Genomic DNA, 19,434 nt, shown 5'->3' with positions numbered 1-19,434 from the left:
CGGACTTGCAGGGGGTTAGGAGGCTGCTGAGTCCAGGAGGGAGGTCAGGGGCGGAGGGAAATGCTGAGGCGTTTGTGATGGGGAGTTTGCAATGGGAACCCCCTCCGCCGAATGCCCACGCGCTCCTGCGTGCGTCTCCACGCCTGGGACCGTGTCCGTGCCTGTAACCGTCTCCACGCCTGTGACCGTCTCCACACCTGTAACCAGGCAGAGCTGGGCCCCCGGGTGTGGGCACTAGAGCTGCTGCATCTGCCATGTGGGAGGCACGCGGCCAGGGCAGGGCACGAGGCACAGCCGCCCGGACCCCTGCGTGTGTGTGCATGTGCGTGTGCGTGTGTGTGTGTGTGTGTGTCCTTGCAGCGGGTGACTGCCAGGTCCAAGGAAAGGCCCATTCCTTCTCGCGGCCTGGAGAGCTCTCCGGGCCAAGCCACAGTGAGAGAGTGAAAGCAGGCAGGAGACTGCCTCCAGCCCGCATGGCCCCGTGGGTGTCGGGGATTCACTCCGGTTGGATGTGCCGTCCCCAGGCCTGGAGGGAGAGCCAGACGCACAGCCAGAGCTGCCTGCAGGGGCAGTGTGAGTCCCCACGGGCGCCTCCCTCCGGCGTGGCTGAGGCAAGCACCGCAATTCAGAGGCTCCTCGGTGGCTGCGTTAACTGCGACCTCCAGGGAGGAGTCCCTGGAAACCGGGGATGGTCTCTGGTGGGCGCCCACAGCGCCGCTGTCCACTCTTGTCTTTCGCGGACGCTCCCCAGCCTCCCGCTGGAAGGAAGTGGGCTGCGAGCTTTACGACACCGGCCAGGCGGCACAGCCTGGCACCGCGTGCGTTTGTGCGGAATTGTTCTGAATGGGAACACTGGCTGTGCGGGCTGGGTATTTAGATTCTAGCCCAGGGGTGGGCAAACTTTTTGACTTGAGGGCCACAGTGGGTTCTTAAACTGGACCGGAGGGCCGGAACAAAAGCATGGATGGAGTGTTTGTGTGAACTAATATAAATTCAAAGTAAACATCATTACATAAAAGGGTACGGTCTTTTTTTTTTTAGTTTCATTCATTTCAAACGGGCCGGATCCGCCCGCGGGCCGTAGTTTGCCCACGGCTGTTCTAAAGCATGAGGCTCTCTGCTGGTGAGGCCCCGGGCGAGCTGTCCTGTGGCCCCATGGGGGTAAGTCCCCGATGGGCCCTGGGCCACAGCCAGGTGCCAGCTCTGCTTACGCCAAGTCCCAGCCGTGTCCTGAGTCCCCGTTTCCTTAACCAGTGCGGTTCAGTGGCTAGAGCAGCCGTGAGCAAACTACGGCCCTCGGGCCGGGTCCGGCCCGTTTGAAATGAATAAAACTAAAAAAAAAAAAAAAAGACCGCACCCTTTTATGTAATAATGTTTAGTTTGAATTTATATTAGTTCACACAAACACTCCATCCATGCTTTTGTTCCGGCCCTCCGGTCCAGTTTAGAACCCACTGTGGCCCTCGAGTCAAAAAGTTTGCCCACCCCTGGGCTAGAGCGTGGGCCCAGGTTCAAATCTGGTCCAGGGAATCGGTTGCAGGCTCGATCCCAGCCCCGGGTCAGGGCTAATCGATGTGTCTCCTTCGCATCAAAGTTTCTCTCTCTGTGTCTCTCTCCCTCCCTCTCTCTCTAAAAATCAATGGAAAGATATCCTCAGGGGAGGGTTAACAAAAAATTGTTAAAAATAAAATAAAAAGAGAGGATGAGTCCGATGTTTGCCACCTGTTTCTCTCTCGGTGCCATCCAGGCGTTTCTGTGCCCGGAAGTAACACAGGAACAGACTTTCAGGGGTTCCCTGTGCGCAGCCAGCGCCGAAACCCTGCTTCCCAGTGTGCCCACCGGCTCTGGGGCATCGGCCTCACACAGCCAGCGCCGAAACCCTGCTTCCCAGTGTGCCCACCGGCTCTGAGGCATCGGCCTCACACAGCCAGCGCCGAAACCCTGCTTCCCAGTGTGCCCACCGGCTCTGAGGCATCGGCCTCACACAGCCAGCGCCGAAACCCTGCTTCCCAGTGTGCCCACCGGCTCTGAGGCATCGGCCTCACACAGCCAGCGCCGAAACCCTGCTTCCCAGTGTGCCCACCGGCTCTGAGGCATCGGCCTCACACAGCCAGCGCCGAAACCCTGCTTCCCAGTGTGCCCACCGGCTCTGAGGCATTGACCTCACACAGCCAGCGCCGAAACCCTGCTTCCCAGTGTGCCCACCGGCTCTGGGGCATCGGCCTCACACAGCCAGCGCCGTCCAGCGCCCCGTGTCCGTCCTTACCCTCCGTGGGTGCAAGATCCCCATAATGTACTTGTCAAATAGGAAGGCCAGCCTACCAGTGCCTGGGCCAGACCCCAGCGGTCCTGAAATGCCAACGGGTCGATGGTGCCCCCTGCTGGTGGGCTGTGGCATGTACAACATAAAGGATGACGTCTTGCCTCCTGGTAGGTAGGTAGGTCTCAGAAATGGCAGAGTGGGGAGTTAGCTCTCACTCAGACGGGAAGGAGCTGAATACCAGCCCCAGCTCTCCTGCCGGTGACTTCCGGACATCCCACAGGTGGTCCCCCCTCCCTCCCCCCCGCCCCGCCTCCGTGGTCCGGTCCAGTCTGAGCAGAGGGTCCGCAGAGCTCACCAGGGGTCTGTTCCCGAGAGCGTGGAAATCCATCGCACGTTCTTGCCAAGGTTTGGGACCTGGACCGTCACAGCCAGCGCAGAAGCAATGAAACCCCGGGCCGCCTAGTTCATCTCGGCGTTTCGACTTCCTGGGAGACTGGGAGACACCTGGGGGGAGGGGGCAGAGCTAGCTGGGGTTTCCGAGCGCGTGTGAGTCTTTCCCGTGGGCTGAACCCTGGGAGGCAACAACCCACAGGCAGCAAAGCAATCCCCCCTCCCCCCACACACACACGCCCACCCACTCCCTCCCCCCCACCCCCCTCCCGCTGTGGTTGTCCATTGCCGCGCTCTTTAATTCTTTCACTGCAGGTGTATAGGTTGTGTATTATCTAAACTTTAGATTCTAAAGCATGAGACTTTTAATATATATATTTATTGATTTTAGAAAGGAAGCAAGAGGGAGAAAAAGAGAAACATCAATGATGAGAGAGAATCCTGGATCAGCTGCCTCCTGCATGCCCCACACTGGGGATCGAGCCCAAAATCCCCGCATGTGCCCTGACTGGGAATTGAACCGTGACCTCCTGGTTCATAGGTCGATGCTCGACACCTGAGCCACGCGGGCCGGGCTAAAGCATGAGACTCACTGCTGGTGAGGCCACGGTCGAGCTGTCTGGTGGACCCACGTGGGTTAGTCCCCGATGGGCCCTGGGTCACATCCAGGTACCTGCTCTGCTTCTGCCACACCCCAGCTGTGTCCTGAGTTCCTGTTTCCACGTTGCTGGAAAATAAGGGGTCTCAGAGAGGAAGGGAGAGAAAGATAGAAAGATCAATGATGAGAGAGAATCATCGATCGGCTGCCTCCTGCACGCCCCACACGGGATCGAGCCCACAATCCCCGCATGTGCCCTGACTGGGAATCAAACCGTGACCTCCTGGTTCATAGGTGGACACTCAGCCACAGCCACTCCGCTGGCCGGGCAGGAAAATGTGTTTCAACAGCCGCTGGGAACCTGCCTGGGGTCAGAGTGAAAGGACCGCAGGAAAACATTTGAAGGGAATACGGCTGTTTTTACCAGACAGGTTTCCACCATGATTCTGTCTTCGTGTGACCTATTGTGTAACCCTGTGAACGTTCTTTTACCGTCGTGGCCCTCGTTTCCTCCTCTGGGAAAGTAGGAAGCGGACGAGATGGGACAAGTCAGAGACCGCTTCCAACCCCAGTCCTGCCAGGGCACCTCCTGCGTGCGGGCACACCCTGTGCCTCTGAAAGGCCCTCACCCTCAGAGTCACAAACATTAGCAACCTCTCACGTTTGCTCAAACGAGAATATGAATGTTGAAGTCCTTTAAAAATGGAAAAGTCATGTACAAATGCTAAGTCAGCTTAATCTCACTCTCCAAGGCCCTTTCAGACGAAATGATTTCATTCATTTCCTCATCCATCCACCTACCCATCCATCCATCCATCCATCCACCTACCCATCCATCCATCCATCCATCCATCCACCTACCCATCCATCCATCCATCCATCCATCCATCCATCCATCCATCCATCCACCTACCCATCCATCCATCCATCCATCCATCCACCTACCCATCCATCCATCCATCCATCCATCCACCTACCCATCCATCCATGCATCCATCCATCCACCTACCCATCCATCCATCCATCCATCCATCCATCCACCTACCCAACCATCCATGCATGCATTCATTCATGAAATATTTTAAATGCCTATGACGTGCCCGCACTATGTGAGGCCATGGTAAAGTAATACCTGATGCAAGCACAACCCCTGCCCTCACGGTGCTGTGGGCTCGTGGAGGAGACACACAACTAAATAAATACGCAAATACTTTCGTGATCCGGTAACACAACCTCTTCCACATTCTCCCTTCCCGTCCGCTGTAACCCCATGCTGCCATCGCCACAGTGTCGAATGCCCAGGGCACAGTGATCACAGGTGGACGCCAGTCATTTTTATTATTGTCAATTCTTCTGAGACAGTACGCCCCTCAGGGTCTGTCCCTACCCATGTAGGTCTCCTCAGCGGCCTCCAGGTTGGCCCCCACTTCCTCACCTCTATTAGGAGGGTGCCTCCTTATTGTAGAGAAACAGGCAGCGCTCAGACACCCTAGCTCCGCTCCAGTCCCTGCTCACACCAGGCCTGCTGGCCGCAGAGTCCCTGCTGAACTTGGACTCAGGCCATGGCCCTGGAGAGGTTTGTGTCCTCGGGTTGTGCAAGCCCGTCACGCCTAAGGGCCTCTGGTTTCTCCCACCTCTCGAGTAAAATGAGAAGCAGCGGGGCTCCCCACACGGCTGGATAGGCAGCAGGTGGCCCGCGCCCGTTACTGCCTTCGTCTACCAATCTGCCTTCAGGTGTTCTTTTCCTGACATGTAAATTGTTTGAGATCTTTCTTTTTCCTGAACGTAAGCATGTATCACTATGAACTTCCCCCTGAAAACTCTTGTGCTGCATTCCTTGCGTTGTGACATATTTCCATTTCCATTTGTCTCAAGGTGTGTTTTATTAACCCTCACCCTAGGAAGTGTTTTTACTGATTTTAGAAAGAGGGGGAGGCAGGGGGTGGGCGGGCCTCCAGGGGGCCTCCTCAGCAGGCCCTGTGGGACCAGCTGCTCCCTGTAGCTCTGAGGACAGGGTGCTCAGTAACCCCCTTAAGATGGTCACTCACACACACACACACACACACCCCTCGGTCAGCCATCAGGCAGGCAGGTGGGGAGCCAGGCCTGGCCCGCCTTCCCGGTGCTCGGTCGGCTTCCCCGGTCCTGTCACTGCTCATGCCACTGTGCCCCTCGCTCGGCTCCACACAGGACCCCCCCGTGTGTCCTGTGGCCCTTCGCCCTCACCACTGACACCGGGTCCGAGCGCAGGAACTTCCTTTCCCTCTGCTTTGTCATCGCCTGGTACCAACTGGCACTCAATCACTGTTTAAAGGGGGAGGAAAAAAGTAAAATATTTCCCTGGAGGAGGAGAAATCATTGCATCGATTTGGTTCCAAATAATGAAAGAGCCACGAGCAGAGAGAAGCGACAGCCGGTGCGGTGAGCCCTGTCCAGGGAGGCAAAGGCTCCTTCCTGCCCGTCCTCCCGTGAGCGTCGGGGGACCCTTGGCGCCCGTTCAGTGTTTGGATCAAATGTGCCCTCACACTGTGTCTTGGTAACAAAGACATTCGTTCATTCAAAACAAAGGGACTGAAAATAAATTAAAAAAAAAAAAAGGCCGGTGGCTCCTCCCCCGCCACCCCTCCCGGCCGGAGGAACGGGAGGGCCGCGCGCCCCCCCGCCCCCCCAGACTCCGTCCGTGCGGTGCTGGCGGTTCTGCCATCTTCCCGAGGCGGTGTCTCCCGGATCGGAACCAGGAGCTGCTCCCAGCCCGGGGCCGGCGGGAGGAGATGCAGAGGGAGGACGGCGCGCCCGGAGGCCGCGGGCGCCTTGGATGACGGAGAGTCCGCTCCCGGGCTCCCTGCGGGAACCGCCCCTCGCGGCCGCCCGGTCCTCCCGGGGATCGTGGGGCGGGCTCGGCCGCGGGAGGCACTTCCAGCCGGGGCTCCGGCCCTGCCGAGCGCGGGCCGGGCGGGCGGCGAAGGGACGGGGCCGGCGGCCGAGCCGCCCAGCGCTCCCCGCGGCCCGGGCAGCGTCCGGCCGGGCGGGCACCACGTGGGGCGCGCCGGCGGCGGCCAGATGTGCCGGCCCGCGGCCCCGCGCACAGGCTCCCGCGCGCTCCCCGGCCGCGCCCGCCCCCGCGGCCCGCCGCCCTCCTAGAGGAAGCCCGGCCCCGCGGGGTCCCCGAGCGTCCCTCGGGCGAACGCCCCGCCGGAGGTTTGTCCCCGCGCGCGCACCGTCCCGCGCGGCGCCGGCCCAGCGCGCGGCGATGGGCGAGACCATGTCCAAGAGGCTCAGGTTGCACCTGGGCGCCGAGGCGGAGATGGAGGAGCGCGCGTTCCCCAACCGCTTCCCGGACTACGAGGCCGCCGCCTCCGCGGACGCCGCTGCCTCCGCCGCGGCCGAGGACACGGACGGGGCTTGCCCCGCGCCCGCCCCCGACGAGCTCGGCCTCCCCTTTCACGACGACGGGAAGGTGAGTGGCGGCCGGCGAGGGCCCGGCCTTGGGCCGCGCCGGGTGGGGGGAGCCCGCGCGGTGGTAGCGTCCACCCGCCCCGCCCACCTGCGCGCTGGCGTCATTGGCCCCGCCCACCTGCGCGCTGGCGTCATCGGCCCCGCCCACCTGCGCGCCGCTCGCTGCACCGGCCAGCGTCTCGCCCTCGCCGGGCGTGGGGAGCGCGTACCGGTGTCTGCTCGCCCCTCGCCCCTGCCCCGCTGGGCCCTTCCTGGCGGCGCAGCCCCGGGGGTGTGGACACTGCTGGTTTGGGGCCTCTTTCCCCCCGGCGCCGCGTGCCCTCGGCCCTGGAGCTGCCCTGATGGGGGGTCTGCTCGGGCGCCCCGGGTGGTGGAGGCGCAGGTTTGATGGCGGGCGACGCCCTTCACTCCGCCTCTGCGCGAGCCAAACGCACGCGCTGCGAACCGGCCCCCGGTGTTCCCGCGGCTACGGCGTCTTCCATTTTCTCGTCCTGTTTGTCACTTAGGATTCACGTTTTTTATAATAAAAGGCTTATGTTGACGGCTGGCGAGCATTACACAACCCATGGTTCACGCCGAGCACCAGCTGCCCCGCCGCCGCCCTCAGTGAGGAGGCTGCTGCCTGCGCGGTGCCGGTGCCGGTGCCGGTGCCGGTGCGGGAGCGAGCCCCGCCCGGAGAGCCCGGGGGAGCAGGAAGAGCCGGGCAGCATGCGATGCACGCTGACTGTGAAAATGCCTTTTCCCCCTTTTTACCCTTTGTATGCAGTGAATGTGATTTTCACCCCAACTACAGGGGCGGGCAGCAGCGGGTTGACAGCTGTGAGTTCACAAAGCAATGTTTTTTCTTGTATTGTTATCATTGCATTACATATTCTATGTGGACAGCTGTAACCTACCTTTGCTCACTCCTGCATGTGCAAACGGACTCCTGTCACAGCACAAATAACTCCTGCGGCTTGTGTCCTCTCTGTGCGGTTAGAGATGGCGACGATGTCAGGGTGGGCACCGGGCCGGTGAGCGCTCTCGGAAGGAGACGGGCGTGGGAATTGTGTTTTTGGACATGGGGGGGGGGGTGGTGTTGTGATGTTAAAAGGGGGAAAAGTCACAAGATTAAATGAAGATGGATTAAGTTCCACTATCTTTCATACAGATACTTTATGGTTGGCTGATCATTACATTTTTATCGTTAAAATATTATGTCAAGACTGTAATGAAGATCGATAATATCAAAAGTATGCATTTGGCTTGAGAGACATGGAATTTCATGAACACAAGGACGTTATGGGTGGAATGGTGTCTCCCAGGAAGTTGTGCCGAGCCCTCCCCAGGACACCTCCCCACGGGAGCTTGTTTCCCTGTTAGGAAATGTCCTGAGTTAAGGCAGGTCTTTCTGTGCAGGGGAGAGAGGCCAGGGCCCCTCCCCTCGGGGAAGGTGTCCTCCCGGCGTCTTAACTCTCAGTGTTGGAAGGCACATGAGCCTTTCTGTGAAAAAGAAATCCACTGGTGTTCCGTTCCAGGGCCTTGCACCCGTTTAAGGTGTAAACTAACAGGTGCCTCCAGAGTTAAGTAAACCTATGGAGTTCTCACACCTTACACTCCGGTCACTTAATTTCTAGGGTTTGCTTTGACTCCACACCCACAAATTTCAGTAAAATTTGCCCTGAAAGCACCCAATGTGCAGGAACATAAAATCACTTTCTGTTTTTCTTTTTCTTCCTTGGACTTCTTATTTACATGGAGCCATGAATTCCTTTTCCTTTTCAATTGCATAAACACCTTTTCTCTCTGGGTCCACAGAAGGACATTTCATTATGGTAGCAAGTCAGTTTGTGAGGAAGACACAATTGTACATTTGTCTGTACCTAATAACAGACTACAAAATACACGAAAGCAAAAAAAATAAATAAAAAGTGCAGAATTAAAGGAAGAAATAGACGATAGACATGTCTGCCATCAGGGATTGTAATGCACCTCCGCAGTTGGCATAGCAACTAAATCTTTTAAAAATCGTCAAAGACAGAAACATCTGAACAACTGCACCTGTAAGAACGGTGCTAAGTTTCCCTTGAGGAAGACTGCGGGCAGTGGGTGAGAATACCTCCTTCCTTCGCTGTTAACAGTGTTGGTACGTAATACTTTTAAAATATTTTATTATCATCTGACTAGAGGCCCGGTGCATGAAACTCGTGCACTGTCGGGGGATCCCTCAGCCTGGCCTGCACCCTCTCCCAGTCTGGGAGCCCTCACCAGCCGTGAGCCCAGCTTCTGTCTGAGCAGTGCTTCCCATGTGGGAGTGCTCTGACCACCAGAGGGCAGCTCCTGCAATGAGTGTCTGCCCCCTGGTGGTCAGTGGGCATCATAGCGACCGGTCATTCTGCTCTTTGGTTGATTTGCATATTAGCCTTTTATTATGTAGGATAGGCACACCATAATATTTGTACTTATTTGCACTGCATTGATTGCTAAAGTGATTGACCATTTTTGCATATGCCTGTCACTTGACTTTTTTTATGAGGTGCATTGATAATTTTAGGATATTTCTGTATTCTAGTTTTCTTTTTATTTATAAGTATTTCTCCCTTGTCATTAACTTTCTGACTTAAATTTATTGGCGCAACATTAGTTAATAAAATTATATAGGTTTCATGTGTATACTTCCGAAATACATCATACATTGTGCTGTGTGTTCACCAGCCAAAGTGAAGTCTCCTTCCATCACCATTTTCACCCCTTTACCCTCTTCTACCTCCCCATCCCCCTTCCCCCTCTGGTAACCACCATAGTGTTGTCTGTGTCTGCAAGTTTTTGTCATTAACTTTTAAACCATCTTATTTTCTTTCACTTATAGAAGTTAAAATATTTGTGTAATCAAATCCATCACTTTTCAATGGTTTTGTTCCTTTGATTCTGCAACTTATTTTGTGTAATCCTACTTAAGACTTGTAGTCTGTGTAGGGCATTATTGCATTTAAAAACTTACCTTAAAAAAACCAAGGTAGCCGAAACCGGTTTGGCTCAGTGGATAGAGCGTCAGCCTGCAGACTGAAAGGTCCCAGGTTCGATTCCGGTCAAGGGCATGTACCTGGGTTGTGGGCACATCCCCAGTAGGAGATGTGCAGGAGGCAGCTGATCGATGTTTCTCTCTCATCGATGTTTCTAGCTATCTATCTCCCTTCCTCTCTGTAAGAAATCAATAAAATATATTTAAAAAAAAAAAAAAAAGGTACACTCTCCAACCAATGAAGCATTAAAATGGGCCAGGCAATGTAATTTCTGCCTGTTAACGTTCTTACGACTTAGCCTGTTAGAGTAGTTATTACAGCGTTGTCCTGTTCTTGTGCCATTTATATTGATGTCTTTTGGTTCTCAGATCATTCACACATTCGCAAGGCGGGTCCAGACCAAAATCAAAGATCTGCTGCAGCAGATGGAAGAAGGGCTGAGGACCGCGGACCCACATGACTGCTCTGCGTATACGGGCTGGACAGGTGAGAAGGGGCTGCCTGACTAGTGTGTCCTATTCTTAGATTGTGAGATGTAAGACTTGGGTTTAAAACTCCTTTCTCTTGTAAAATGGTAAAGTTCTCTACCCTTTAGATGAAGTTTTGAACTGTCTTCCTAGAGGAGATGCTTTGGAATTTTATTTCTAAAAAATTCTGCCTGGCAGTTGGAACCTGATACGTCGTCTGCCGCATGTCTATGACATTATTTGCCCTCACATACGGCGTCTACAAAAATGTGTGATCAGAGCACACTTGCCCCAGGGTCAGTGTTTGTGCTACCTTTTTTCTACCCTGAGTTTTTTTTTTTTCAAGTCTTTCCTGTTGCCCTTCAGAAATACAGGTTTTCTATAGGTTTTCACGTCAATGTAAAATCATGTCCAAAAGGCAAAAGGGAACGGGACTGATGCTCTTCTTGGGGACTTTCCCAGGCATAGCCCTGCTGTACCTGCAGTTGTACCGGGTGACGTGTGACCAGACGCACCTGCTGCGGTCCCTGGATTACGTCAAGAGGACCCTTCGGAATCTGAATGGCCGCAGGGTCACTTTCCTCTGCGGAGACGCTGGGCCGCTGGCCGTGGGCGCGGTGGTGTACCACAAACTCAGAAGTGATGGCGAGTCCCAGGAGTGCATCGCGAAGTGAGCGCTTAACATTGAAGTCTCTTCTCCAGACTCTCAGGGCAAGGTCCTGCTGTCAAAACATAATGAAAAACGAAGACATTTTTTAATTCATCTGCTGCTACAGATCTCTCCGAGAAGTGAAGTTTGTGTGTGAATTCTGAGCAGAGTGTGGGATCATGGCCTCACTTTCTACCCAGCTCTGCTGGCCTTAACTCGGGGAGGAGGAGAGGGGGGCGGCGCACACACATGTTTCTTTGTGTTGCTTTGATCATTTTTCTGAGGTAATTTTTGGCTGCCGTCAGTGCATGGAAAGTAGCTTGTATGCCTCAGACTTACTGTGATCGTTGTCCTCAGGTGCAGTTGCGATGGGACAGTTAGAGAGCCCGCTGTGTGAGCAGCTGTTGGCTTCTGTTCTTCTCTGGAGAAGCAGAAGTCGGCGCTCACGACCGCGGCTGTGGTCTCCAGCTCATGCTGGTCTGTTCCTGTTTATTGAATGACAGGCAACTCGGGCTAATTCCCAAGCATTGGCTACATTTTACTACCGTTTTCATTTAGAGTTGAAGTTACTTTCTTCTAACTCTGGATTTCACAATTGAGTGTCTTCTCTTACATGGCTAGGGTAGATGCACGGTAGACATTTTGACCATAACGATGTTTTGTTACTCATTGTGATATCTGAGAGAGAAATGAGTGAAATGGACAAGGTTTTCTCTTCTGTTTTTTGATATATTTTTTAAACCATTTAAATTGAAAATAAATAACAGGCAATTCCTAAAGGAACGGGGTTATCTACAGTTTCGGGGAGGTATCCTAGACCTTCTCGGGGAACAGAGACCCTTTCTTGTTGGGTAGGCTTTTGCAGCTCCAGAGATCCATTGTCTGCCAAGATTCGGACCTTCCGGACGAGCTGCTCTATGGCCGGGCCGGGTATCTGTACGCCCTCCTCTACCTGAACACGGAGATCGGGCCAGGCACCGTTTGTGATTCGGCCGTTAGAGAGGTAGGGTCACCCACAACCCGGGCATCCTCTCACCCGTCTGCACTCTGCCCCTAAAAACGTGACTTCTAAAAGCATCTCATAAAACTAACGAGTTGCTCCTTCCTGGGTCTTCTAGGAAGGTTTTTGTTTTTAATCTCTACTCCTCTTAGGTCTGTATCCAATCAGCTGTTTTTACTAGAATCAAACAACCCCAGCTTCAGAGAGATAGCATGTCTCTCTTTCACGAGATGTCTGAACTGGTGGGCAGTCCTGGGAAGCTGGCAGGGGACCCTTCTATCTTGTCCTCCCACATTCTAGGGCCGTGCCCTTGTCTGCATGGCCAAAGCTAGGTGAGCACCTGTGCCCAGGGGCAAGTGAGTAAGTGGAGTACGAGCAGCTTCCTTGTAAGGCCAAGAACATGAAGCTGCTCTTCTCACTTCTGCTCACATCCCACATGCAGAACTGAGCCAGGTGGCAGTGTCAAGCTCTCTGGGGCTAAGAGGCCAGGAGGCCCAGCTAAAACTTGTAGCACAGTTACCAAAAGTATGAAGGGAGTCAGGATATTAGGAGCCAGTCAGGATCTGTGCTGCAGCCTCATTACAGCTACGCGAGTCTTCTTTTGAGCTAACTAAAGCTCTGCATGCCACAGCGGACCTCATGTCACTAGGCTTTCCCACAGAGCCAGTTCTGCAGCCTTTCCCACACACAGCTGGTTCCTGCAGCCTTTCCCACACACAGCCGGTTCCTGCAGCCTTTCCCACACACAGCTGGTTCCTGCAGTCTTTCCCACAGAGCCAGTTCTGCAGCCTTTCCCACACACAGCCGGTTCCTGCAGCCTTTCCCACACACAGCCGGTTCCTGCAGCCTTTCCCACACATAGTCAGTTCCTGCAGCGTTTTATAGGAAATCACCAGTCTTTTGGGGGAAACATTGTAGCTCCAAAGCAACTAAGTAGTCTAGAATATTTTTATAGGAAGTTTTTTTAGACTCTAGTAAACTTTTTATGCAAAAAAGTTTTGGTTTCATGGTTTGACTTTTTCTACTCCGAGATTGTCTACGGATTTCTCTCTGCCTATATCTATTAATTCACAAAAATAAAGATAACAGTGCTGGCTGCTGAGTGCCTGGAGATTTCTAGATGAAGCTATCTAAGGACATGCTGTTAGTGGTATTAGACTGAAACAGGATACATGTAAGTTTTTCAGACATAAACTGTATCCTTATGTCTGCAGGTCGTCACTGCTATTATTGAGTCGGGCAAGGCTCTGTCGAGGGAGGAGAGGAAGGCTGAGCGCTGCCCCCTGCTATACCAGTGGCACAGGAAGCAGTACGTGGGGGCAGCCCACGGCATGGCCGGGATCTACTACATGCTGATGCAGGTGGGAGAACGCCCTGGAATACTGGCACGGCAACCAGACATCAAGCAGTAGATCAAATAGGAAAACAGAGCTAAACTTGGCTCACAAACCATGCAGGCTGCACCAAGGGTCCTTTGAACCACGACACCTAAGCTTTGCTGCACTCACCCAAGCAGTGAGCTCCGGGAGCTGAGTCCGCAGGTGTCTGCGCAGATCAGGTGCCTCCGCCCACACTCCCATGCGGGTCCTGCTGCTGTGGGAGGAGTTGCCCTTCCCATCGGGAAAGTTCCCGGGAGCACTCGGCCTCCTGTCCACGGCCCTGGGTGAGAAACGGGCTTGGCCATTACTGTTCTCGTGAGCCACGGCAGCTCACAGCTGAGGGAAAGCCCGGCCACCAGAATAGCCTGAATCTGAGGGTATGGAAGATGTTTTCAACTTTAGTTTCTGAAACATAAATCACTTACGTGTGCTTATTTCATAGAGTAAGCATTTTAAGCTTTATCATTACCAATATATAGAAAGAGAAAAAATATGTAAGTGTGTGAATAAAAAAAGCAGCAACACACCAGATTGGGACAGACTTCTCTCTCCCTTCCTCTCTGAAATCAATAAAAAATATATATATTAAATACACAAACAGCCCTGGCTGGTTTGACTCACTGGATAGAGCCTCAGCCTGCGGACTCAAGGGCCCCAGGTTCGATTCCGGTCAAGGGCATGTACCTTGGTTGCAGGCACATCCCCAGTAGGAGATGTGCAGGAGGCAGCTGATCGATGCTTCTCTCTCATCAATGTTTCTAACTCTCTATCCCTCTCCCTTCCTCTCTGTAAAAAATCAATAAAATATATTTTTAAAAAAAAAAAAAAACCACAAACAGGCCTGCTATCTGTGCTAACTTTATGTGTTAACTTGATATTTACTCACGGTGCCAAGAGATGTGGTTAAAGTTATCCTGAATGTTCCTGTGAGGTATTTTGGGTGAGGTTTGTATTTAAATGGGTGGAAGATCTGCCCTAGACTTAATGAATCCAATAATTGAATTGATTCTAATTTTATATGCTTCTCAGTATTCTAGGTAATTGGTACTTTGTTGCCATAAGATAGAGGTTTTTTAAAAGAAAAGGAACTTTAGAAAAATAGATTAAATGTTTTGTTTTGTTTGTTTAAAGCCAGCAGCAAAAGTGGACCAGGAAACCCTGGCCGAGATGGTGAAGCCCAGCATCGATTACGTCCGCCACAAGCGCTTCCGCTCCGGGAACTACCCGTCGTCTCTTAGCAACGAAACGGACCGACTGGTCCACTGGTGCCACGGGGCCTCGGGGGTCATCCACATGCTGATGCAAGCGTACAAGGTCAGTGCCGTCCGCACCCCCCGCTCCTCAGTGGGCCTCGGGCTGCCCGAGCTGCTGAAGGAGGAGGGGGTGCTGTCTGCCCAGGGCCGTCAGGGGGAGGGGGTGCTGTCTGCCCAGGGCCGTCAGGGGGAGGGGGTGCTGTCTGCCCCAGGGCCGTCAGGAGGAGGGGGTGCTGTCTGCCCAGGGCCGTCAGGGGGAGGGGGTGCTGTCTGCCCCAGGGCCGTCAGAAAGAGGGGGTGCTGTCTGCCCAAGGCCATCAGAAAGAGGGGGTGCTGTCTGCCCCGGGGCCGTCAGAAAGAGGGGGTGCTGTCTGCCCAAGGCCGTCAGAAAGAGGGGGTGCTGTCTGCCCCGGGGCCGTCAGAAAGAGGGGGTGCTGTCTGCCCAGGGCCGTCAGGAGGAGGGGGTGCTGTCTGCCCAGGGCCGTCAGGGGGAGGGGTGCTGTCTGCCCAGGGCCGTCAGGAAGAGGGGGTGCTGTCTGCCCAGGGCCGTCAGGAAGAGGGGGTGCTGTCTGCCCAGGGCCGTCAGGAAGAGGGGGTGCTGTCTGCCCAGGGCCGTCAGGAGGAGGGGGTGCTGTCTGCCCAGGGCCGTCAGGGGGAGGGGTGCTGTCTGCCCAGGGCCGTCAGGAAGAGGGGGTGCTGTCTGCCCAGGGCCGTCAGGAGGAGGGGGTGCTGTCTGCCCAGGGCTGTCAGGAAGAGGGGGTGCTGTCTGCCCAGGGCCGTCAGGCGGCCGAGCGTCCGATGGTTCCCTAACCGGGAAGGGCAGTGTCGCGCCGACTCCCGCTGAGAACCCTCCTCCCACTGCCCTGCGTCTCCTGCCAGGCGTTCAGGGAGGAGAAGTACCTGAAGGACGCCGTGGAGTGCAGCGACGTGATCTGGCAGCGCGGCCTGCTGCGCAAGGGCTACGGGCTCTGCCACGGCACGGCCGGCAATGGCTACGCCTTCCTGTCCCTGTACCACCTCACCCAGGACAGGAAGTACCTCTACCGCGCTTGCAAGGTGAGGCCTCTGTCCCAGCAGCCTGGACACTGCAGGCGGAGCCCACGCGCAGCTCCCCCTCCTTTCCCCCCCCCCCGCTTGTTTCCCAGGCACCCGGTCCTGGCCGCAGTCCACCGCGCCTCCCGGGAGTCAGAGGCCACGCCCGCCCTCTGCACAGCCCGCCCCGCCCTCTGCACTGGGCGCAGCCTCCCGGCCGTGGCTCGGGGAGGTCATCGAGGTTCTGCTTTGCTGCCTCCTCGAGTGAACTCTCAGTCTTGACAAGCAATGTCTTCTTCTTAGTTTGCAGAGTGGTGTCTGGACTATGGCGCCCACGGGTGCCGCATCCCCGACAGGCCCTATTCACTCTTCGAAGGTGAGGGGGCCCCAGGTGTGGGTGATCGGGCCCCCATCTCTGTGGGATTGGCACCAACGCCTCCGGTCTTGCTCGAGCGATGACCCCACAGCCACACATACTCACACAGGAGTTCACGGCTGAAGTTTACATTAGTCTCCCTGCCGCCTGCTGTGTGCTCCTGTGAATGTCTTCCCGGTGTTTTGGTCTCTTGTGCAGTAAATGCAGACAGAACATAGGGCGCTTGCTGCTTGGTAACGAGGACAGGCTAAGTTCCTCCTCTGCACCCTGTGCGGTGTTGCGTGCGTGCCACTGCTCTGTCACAGGGCCTGTTAGCTACTTACATGTATCTAATTACTTCAGTTACATAAACAAATGTGACTAATCAATATTAGCATTTAAAGGACATTAATACCTAGAAATATTAATAGTTGGAAAAAGTTATGAGAATATCGAAGAAAGCTCTGAAAATCAAGAGCAATGACAGGAAGTGAGAAAACGATATTAACAGTCTGCTGCAGGCACAGTATGTAAAACATAATCCGGGAAAGCAAATTAGTTCTACAGAGAGCCCTGGGGTGTGCGTGTGCATGTGTGTGTATGAGTGTATGCGTGCACATGTGTGTGAGTGTGCGTGTGCACATGTGTGAGCGTGTGTGCTGTTTTGTGACTGTTGCCTCGGTGGCTCCTGACAAGGAGCGGTCAAGGGGCTGTTCCCTCCCAGGGCCCTTCCTAAAGGACCCCCTTGACTTGCAGGCATGGCCGGCGCGATCCACTTTCTCTCCGACATCCTGGCTCCTGAGACATCCCGGTTCCCAGCATTTGAACTTAGCTCTTCGCAGATGGATAAAAAGATGTAAAAAGACTCCTAAGCGCCCCATTTGGACCAAAAGCCATGAGACTGCTCCGTGCCTGGTGGGGAACCAGCTGTGAATCCCGCGGGGGAGGCGGAGAGCAGACAGGCGGGGCCCTGTGTGCGGTGACCCTGGACCTGGAGCCCAGTGGCAGCTCCCTTCCCGCCTGTCACGGCCCTCCCGCGGCCACGCCCGCTCTCACCCCGTTCTCGCAGCGTCTGCATGTCTCTTGGTGTTTGTTGTGTAGGTACTGCTGTGCTCAGCAGAAAGCCCCCCCGTGCCCTCGAGCGGCGCTGGCCCGGGACACGCGGCAGCCCCTTCCCTGTAAGTCACTTCCCAGCGGGAGCCTTGGGCAGAGGCCGGTGACACCCAGTGCTCGCACCCGCGCCGCCTCGCTGCTCCAGGACCGAGAGGCTGAGCAGATACAGGCTCGGCCTTCCCACGAGGGTTTTGTGCTCCCCTCGGTGTTTTTTGTTGTCGTCGTTTTTTAATTTTCTTTAAATCCTTACCTGGGATATATTTTTCTGGTTTTAGAGAGAGAGTAGAGGAGAGAGATTGCCTCCCATATGTGCCCTGACGAGGACTCGAACTCGCAGCCTTTGGGTGTACAGGGCTGACGCTCCAACCACTGAGCCACCGGCCCGGGCTCGCCCTGGTGGTTTGCGAAGCTGGGTGCCTCGCTCTCTGGGCCGGTCCTCAGCGGAGTGGCCTCGGGACAGGCGGCCGTCCAGGTGAACCTTCCTGTGATCGCTGTGCATCGGGGCCCTGAGCATCCGCAGTCCTGGGCCTGGTGCGTTACTAAAGCAGACGGCTCCCCTGTCCATCGCGTTAAGTGTGTGGCTTGAAGTTCAGTGAATAAAGGTCCAGGCAGGTCTCTGTTCCGTGTCCCTGCGATTAAACTACGTCAAACCTGGTCCGTGATCAAGGCATCCGCGCGGGATCAGTACCTTCCTGTGCTTTGACCAGTTGGGTGATGACAGGGTCACGTTGATGACACGTGAAAGGACTGGTCTTCACTTATCCACGCGGGAAATGTGATCCAGCGAGAGCCTGGCACACGTTCGTGTAAAACAGGCGCTGCTCTGGGTGAGCCCCAGTCCTGCCCCGCGGGTTCAGTGTAGAAGGGCTTTCCCTCCTGGGACAGCTGGTCTGGAACATCTCGCCTTGCGAGCTGAGGCGGGGTCAGGGGGACACGCGAGATCTCTGAGGCCTGGTCCATGTCTGGACGCCAGCAGCCCCCTCTGCGCCCTCGTGAAGGAGTCCGTGCGGAAGGCGGTCGCGGGGAATCCTGGCGCTGCTGAGCGCTGCCGGGCTGGCCTGATGGGAATGACAGCTCAGGAGCCTTCGCCACACACGCTGTTTTCAAGTCACGACTGTTCCCTCACGTGGGGCTGGTGACTTCCCGGGACACAGTCCTCAGGGTTGTTTTTCAGGGGCTTCCTGGGCAGCCAGCGCCCTGTCACCTGGAGGACATGAGTGAGCTGAGCCCAACCAGACAACCTGCTCCCCGCCCCCATCCACGCCCAGCCGCTCCCAGGGTCCTGCACCCTCACCCCCCAGCCTGTGAGGCCATGACAGGAGCGTGGCCCGCGCTGTCGCGTGGCCCGGGGAGGCCCCAGGGGCTGCACAGGACTCACCCCCAGGCCCCAGGACAGGGTGTCCCAGCCAGAGGGGCGCATCCTGGCCACATGTCCCCAAGCAATGAGGGTGATGCTTGGTCACCTGCGAATCCTCCATGTGTGACAAGGGCTTCTTTCGGGCTAACACGTGAGGGACAGGTAAAGTGCCTGCAGAATAAACGAGGCGCTTGTACTTACAGGTTTGCTCCTGGCCGGGAGGACTGACACCTCCCTCCTTCCCACTGGTGTCAGCAGTGCGCAGTGTGCGGCCCAGTGACTGCTCACCAGCCATTGTAGCTCAGGCCCCCATGGAGGGGACGTGGCGTGGGCCAGGGTCAGGGTCAGGTACAGTGAGCATCAGGCTTAGCATCAGGCACGGTCAGGGTCAGGCACATGTCATTTTGGAGTGGACTGCATATTGATGTCTTTGAAGCGCTCTGGGCAGTGAGGGTGCACAACAGGGAAGGGGCACAGACAGCCCAGCAGCATTAGGGGGCTGAGAGGAGAGGAAGCGCAGCCCCTGGGGCGGGGGCTGTGCTCTCCTGGAAGCCGTGAGGGAGGAAGGGGGGGGGGGGGGGAGTGATCGGCTCTTCCGGAGAGGAAAGAATTGGCCATGCGAGAGAAAGGGGATCAAGAATATACTTTAAGCCGAAACCAGTTTGGCTCAGTGGATAGAGCGTCGGCCTGCGGACTGAGGGGTCCCGGGTTCGGTTCCGGTCGGGGGCATGTACCTGGGTTGCGGGCATATCCCCAGTAGGAGATGTGCAGGAGGCAGCTGATCGATGTTTCTCTCTCATCGATGTTTCTAACTCTCTATCTCTCTTCCTGCCTCTCTGTGAAAAATCAATAAAATATATTAAAAAAAAAAAAAAAAGAATATACTTTAAGTTCAAAAAATTAACAGCGCGTTTGTGAATCCATGGGCAGGACCCAAAGGGCAGTGTTTGAAACGTGACGTGGCACAGAAAGGGGGAACAGGAGGGGGAGCTGGTGCCCAGGCCCAGACCAGCGGGGCGCGGAGCTGGGAGCCCGCATTCCACGTCTCTCGCTCACAGATGGGCGCAGACGCTGTGGGCGCAGAGGGGGTGGTGGGCGCGGTGGAAGTCTGATTTCTTCA

The 19,434-nt window shown here is 55.6% G+C and overlaps 1 protein-coding gene across 2 annotated transcripts; it reads left to right on the top strand.

Moving 5' to 3' along the window:
• Positions 1–6,382: 6,382 nt before the first annotated feature.
• On the top strand, positions 6,383–17,574 carry LANCL2 (LanC like glutathione S-transferase 2). 2 transcript variants are annotated; one of them, XM_081102158.1, is made up of 9 exons: positions 6,383–6,708; positions 10,078–10,195; positions 10,639–10,846; positions 11,681–11,828; positions 13,040–13,186; positions 14,336–14,518; positions 15,337–15,513; positions 15,793–15,865; positions 16,601–17,574. In XM_081102158.1, the coding sequence occupies exons 1-9, from the start codon at positions 6,502–6,504 to the stop codon at positions 16,702–16,704; spliced, it is 1,365 nt and encodes a 454-aa protein (XP_080958284.1). In that variant the 5' UTR covers positions 6,383–6,501; the 3' UTR covers positions 16,705–17,574. The 2 variants fall into 2 exon arrangements, with proteins under 2 accessions (XP_080958284.1, XP_080958283.1); XM_081102157.1 differs by lacking the exon at positions 6,383–6,708 and adding an exon at positions 6,892–7,526.
• Positions 17,575–19,434: the final 1,860 nt, after the last annotated feature.

The sequence above is a fragment of the Myotis nattereri genome (assembly GCF_964212035.1).
Source record: "Myotis nattereri genome assembly, chromosome: 11".
NCBI classification, from domain to species: Eukaryota; Metazoa; Chordata; class Mammalia; order Chiroptera; family Vespertilionidae; genus Myotis; species Myotis nattereri.
This window is presented reverse-complemented; position numbering and strand designations above follow the sequence as displayed.

What these genes read in the sequence shown, in the direction of transcription:
- LANCL2 (XM_081102157.1), top strand. Translation starts at nt 7,095, where the DNA reads ATGGCGGGCGACGCCCTTCACTCCGCCTCTGCGCGAGCCAAACGCACG. An exon ending in TCCCAGGAGTGCATCGCGAA is followed by an intron (nt 10,847 to 11,680) that starts GTGAGCGCTTAA and finishes CTTGTTGGGTAG; the next exon opens with GCTTTTGCAGCTCCAGAGAT. An exon ending in GTGATTCGGCCGTTAGAGAG is followed by an intron (nt 11,829 to 13,039) that starts GTAGGGTCACCC and finishes TTATGTCTGCAG; the next exon opens with GTCGTCACTGCTATTATTGA.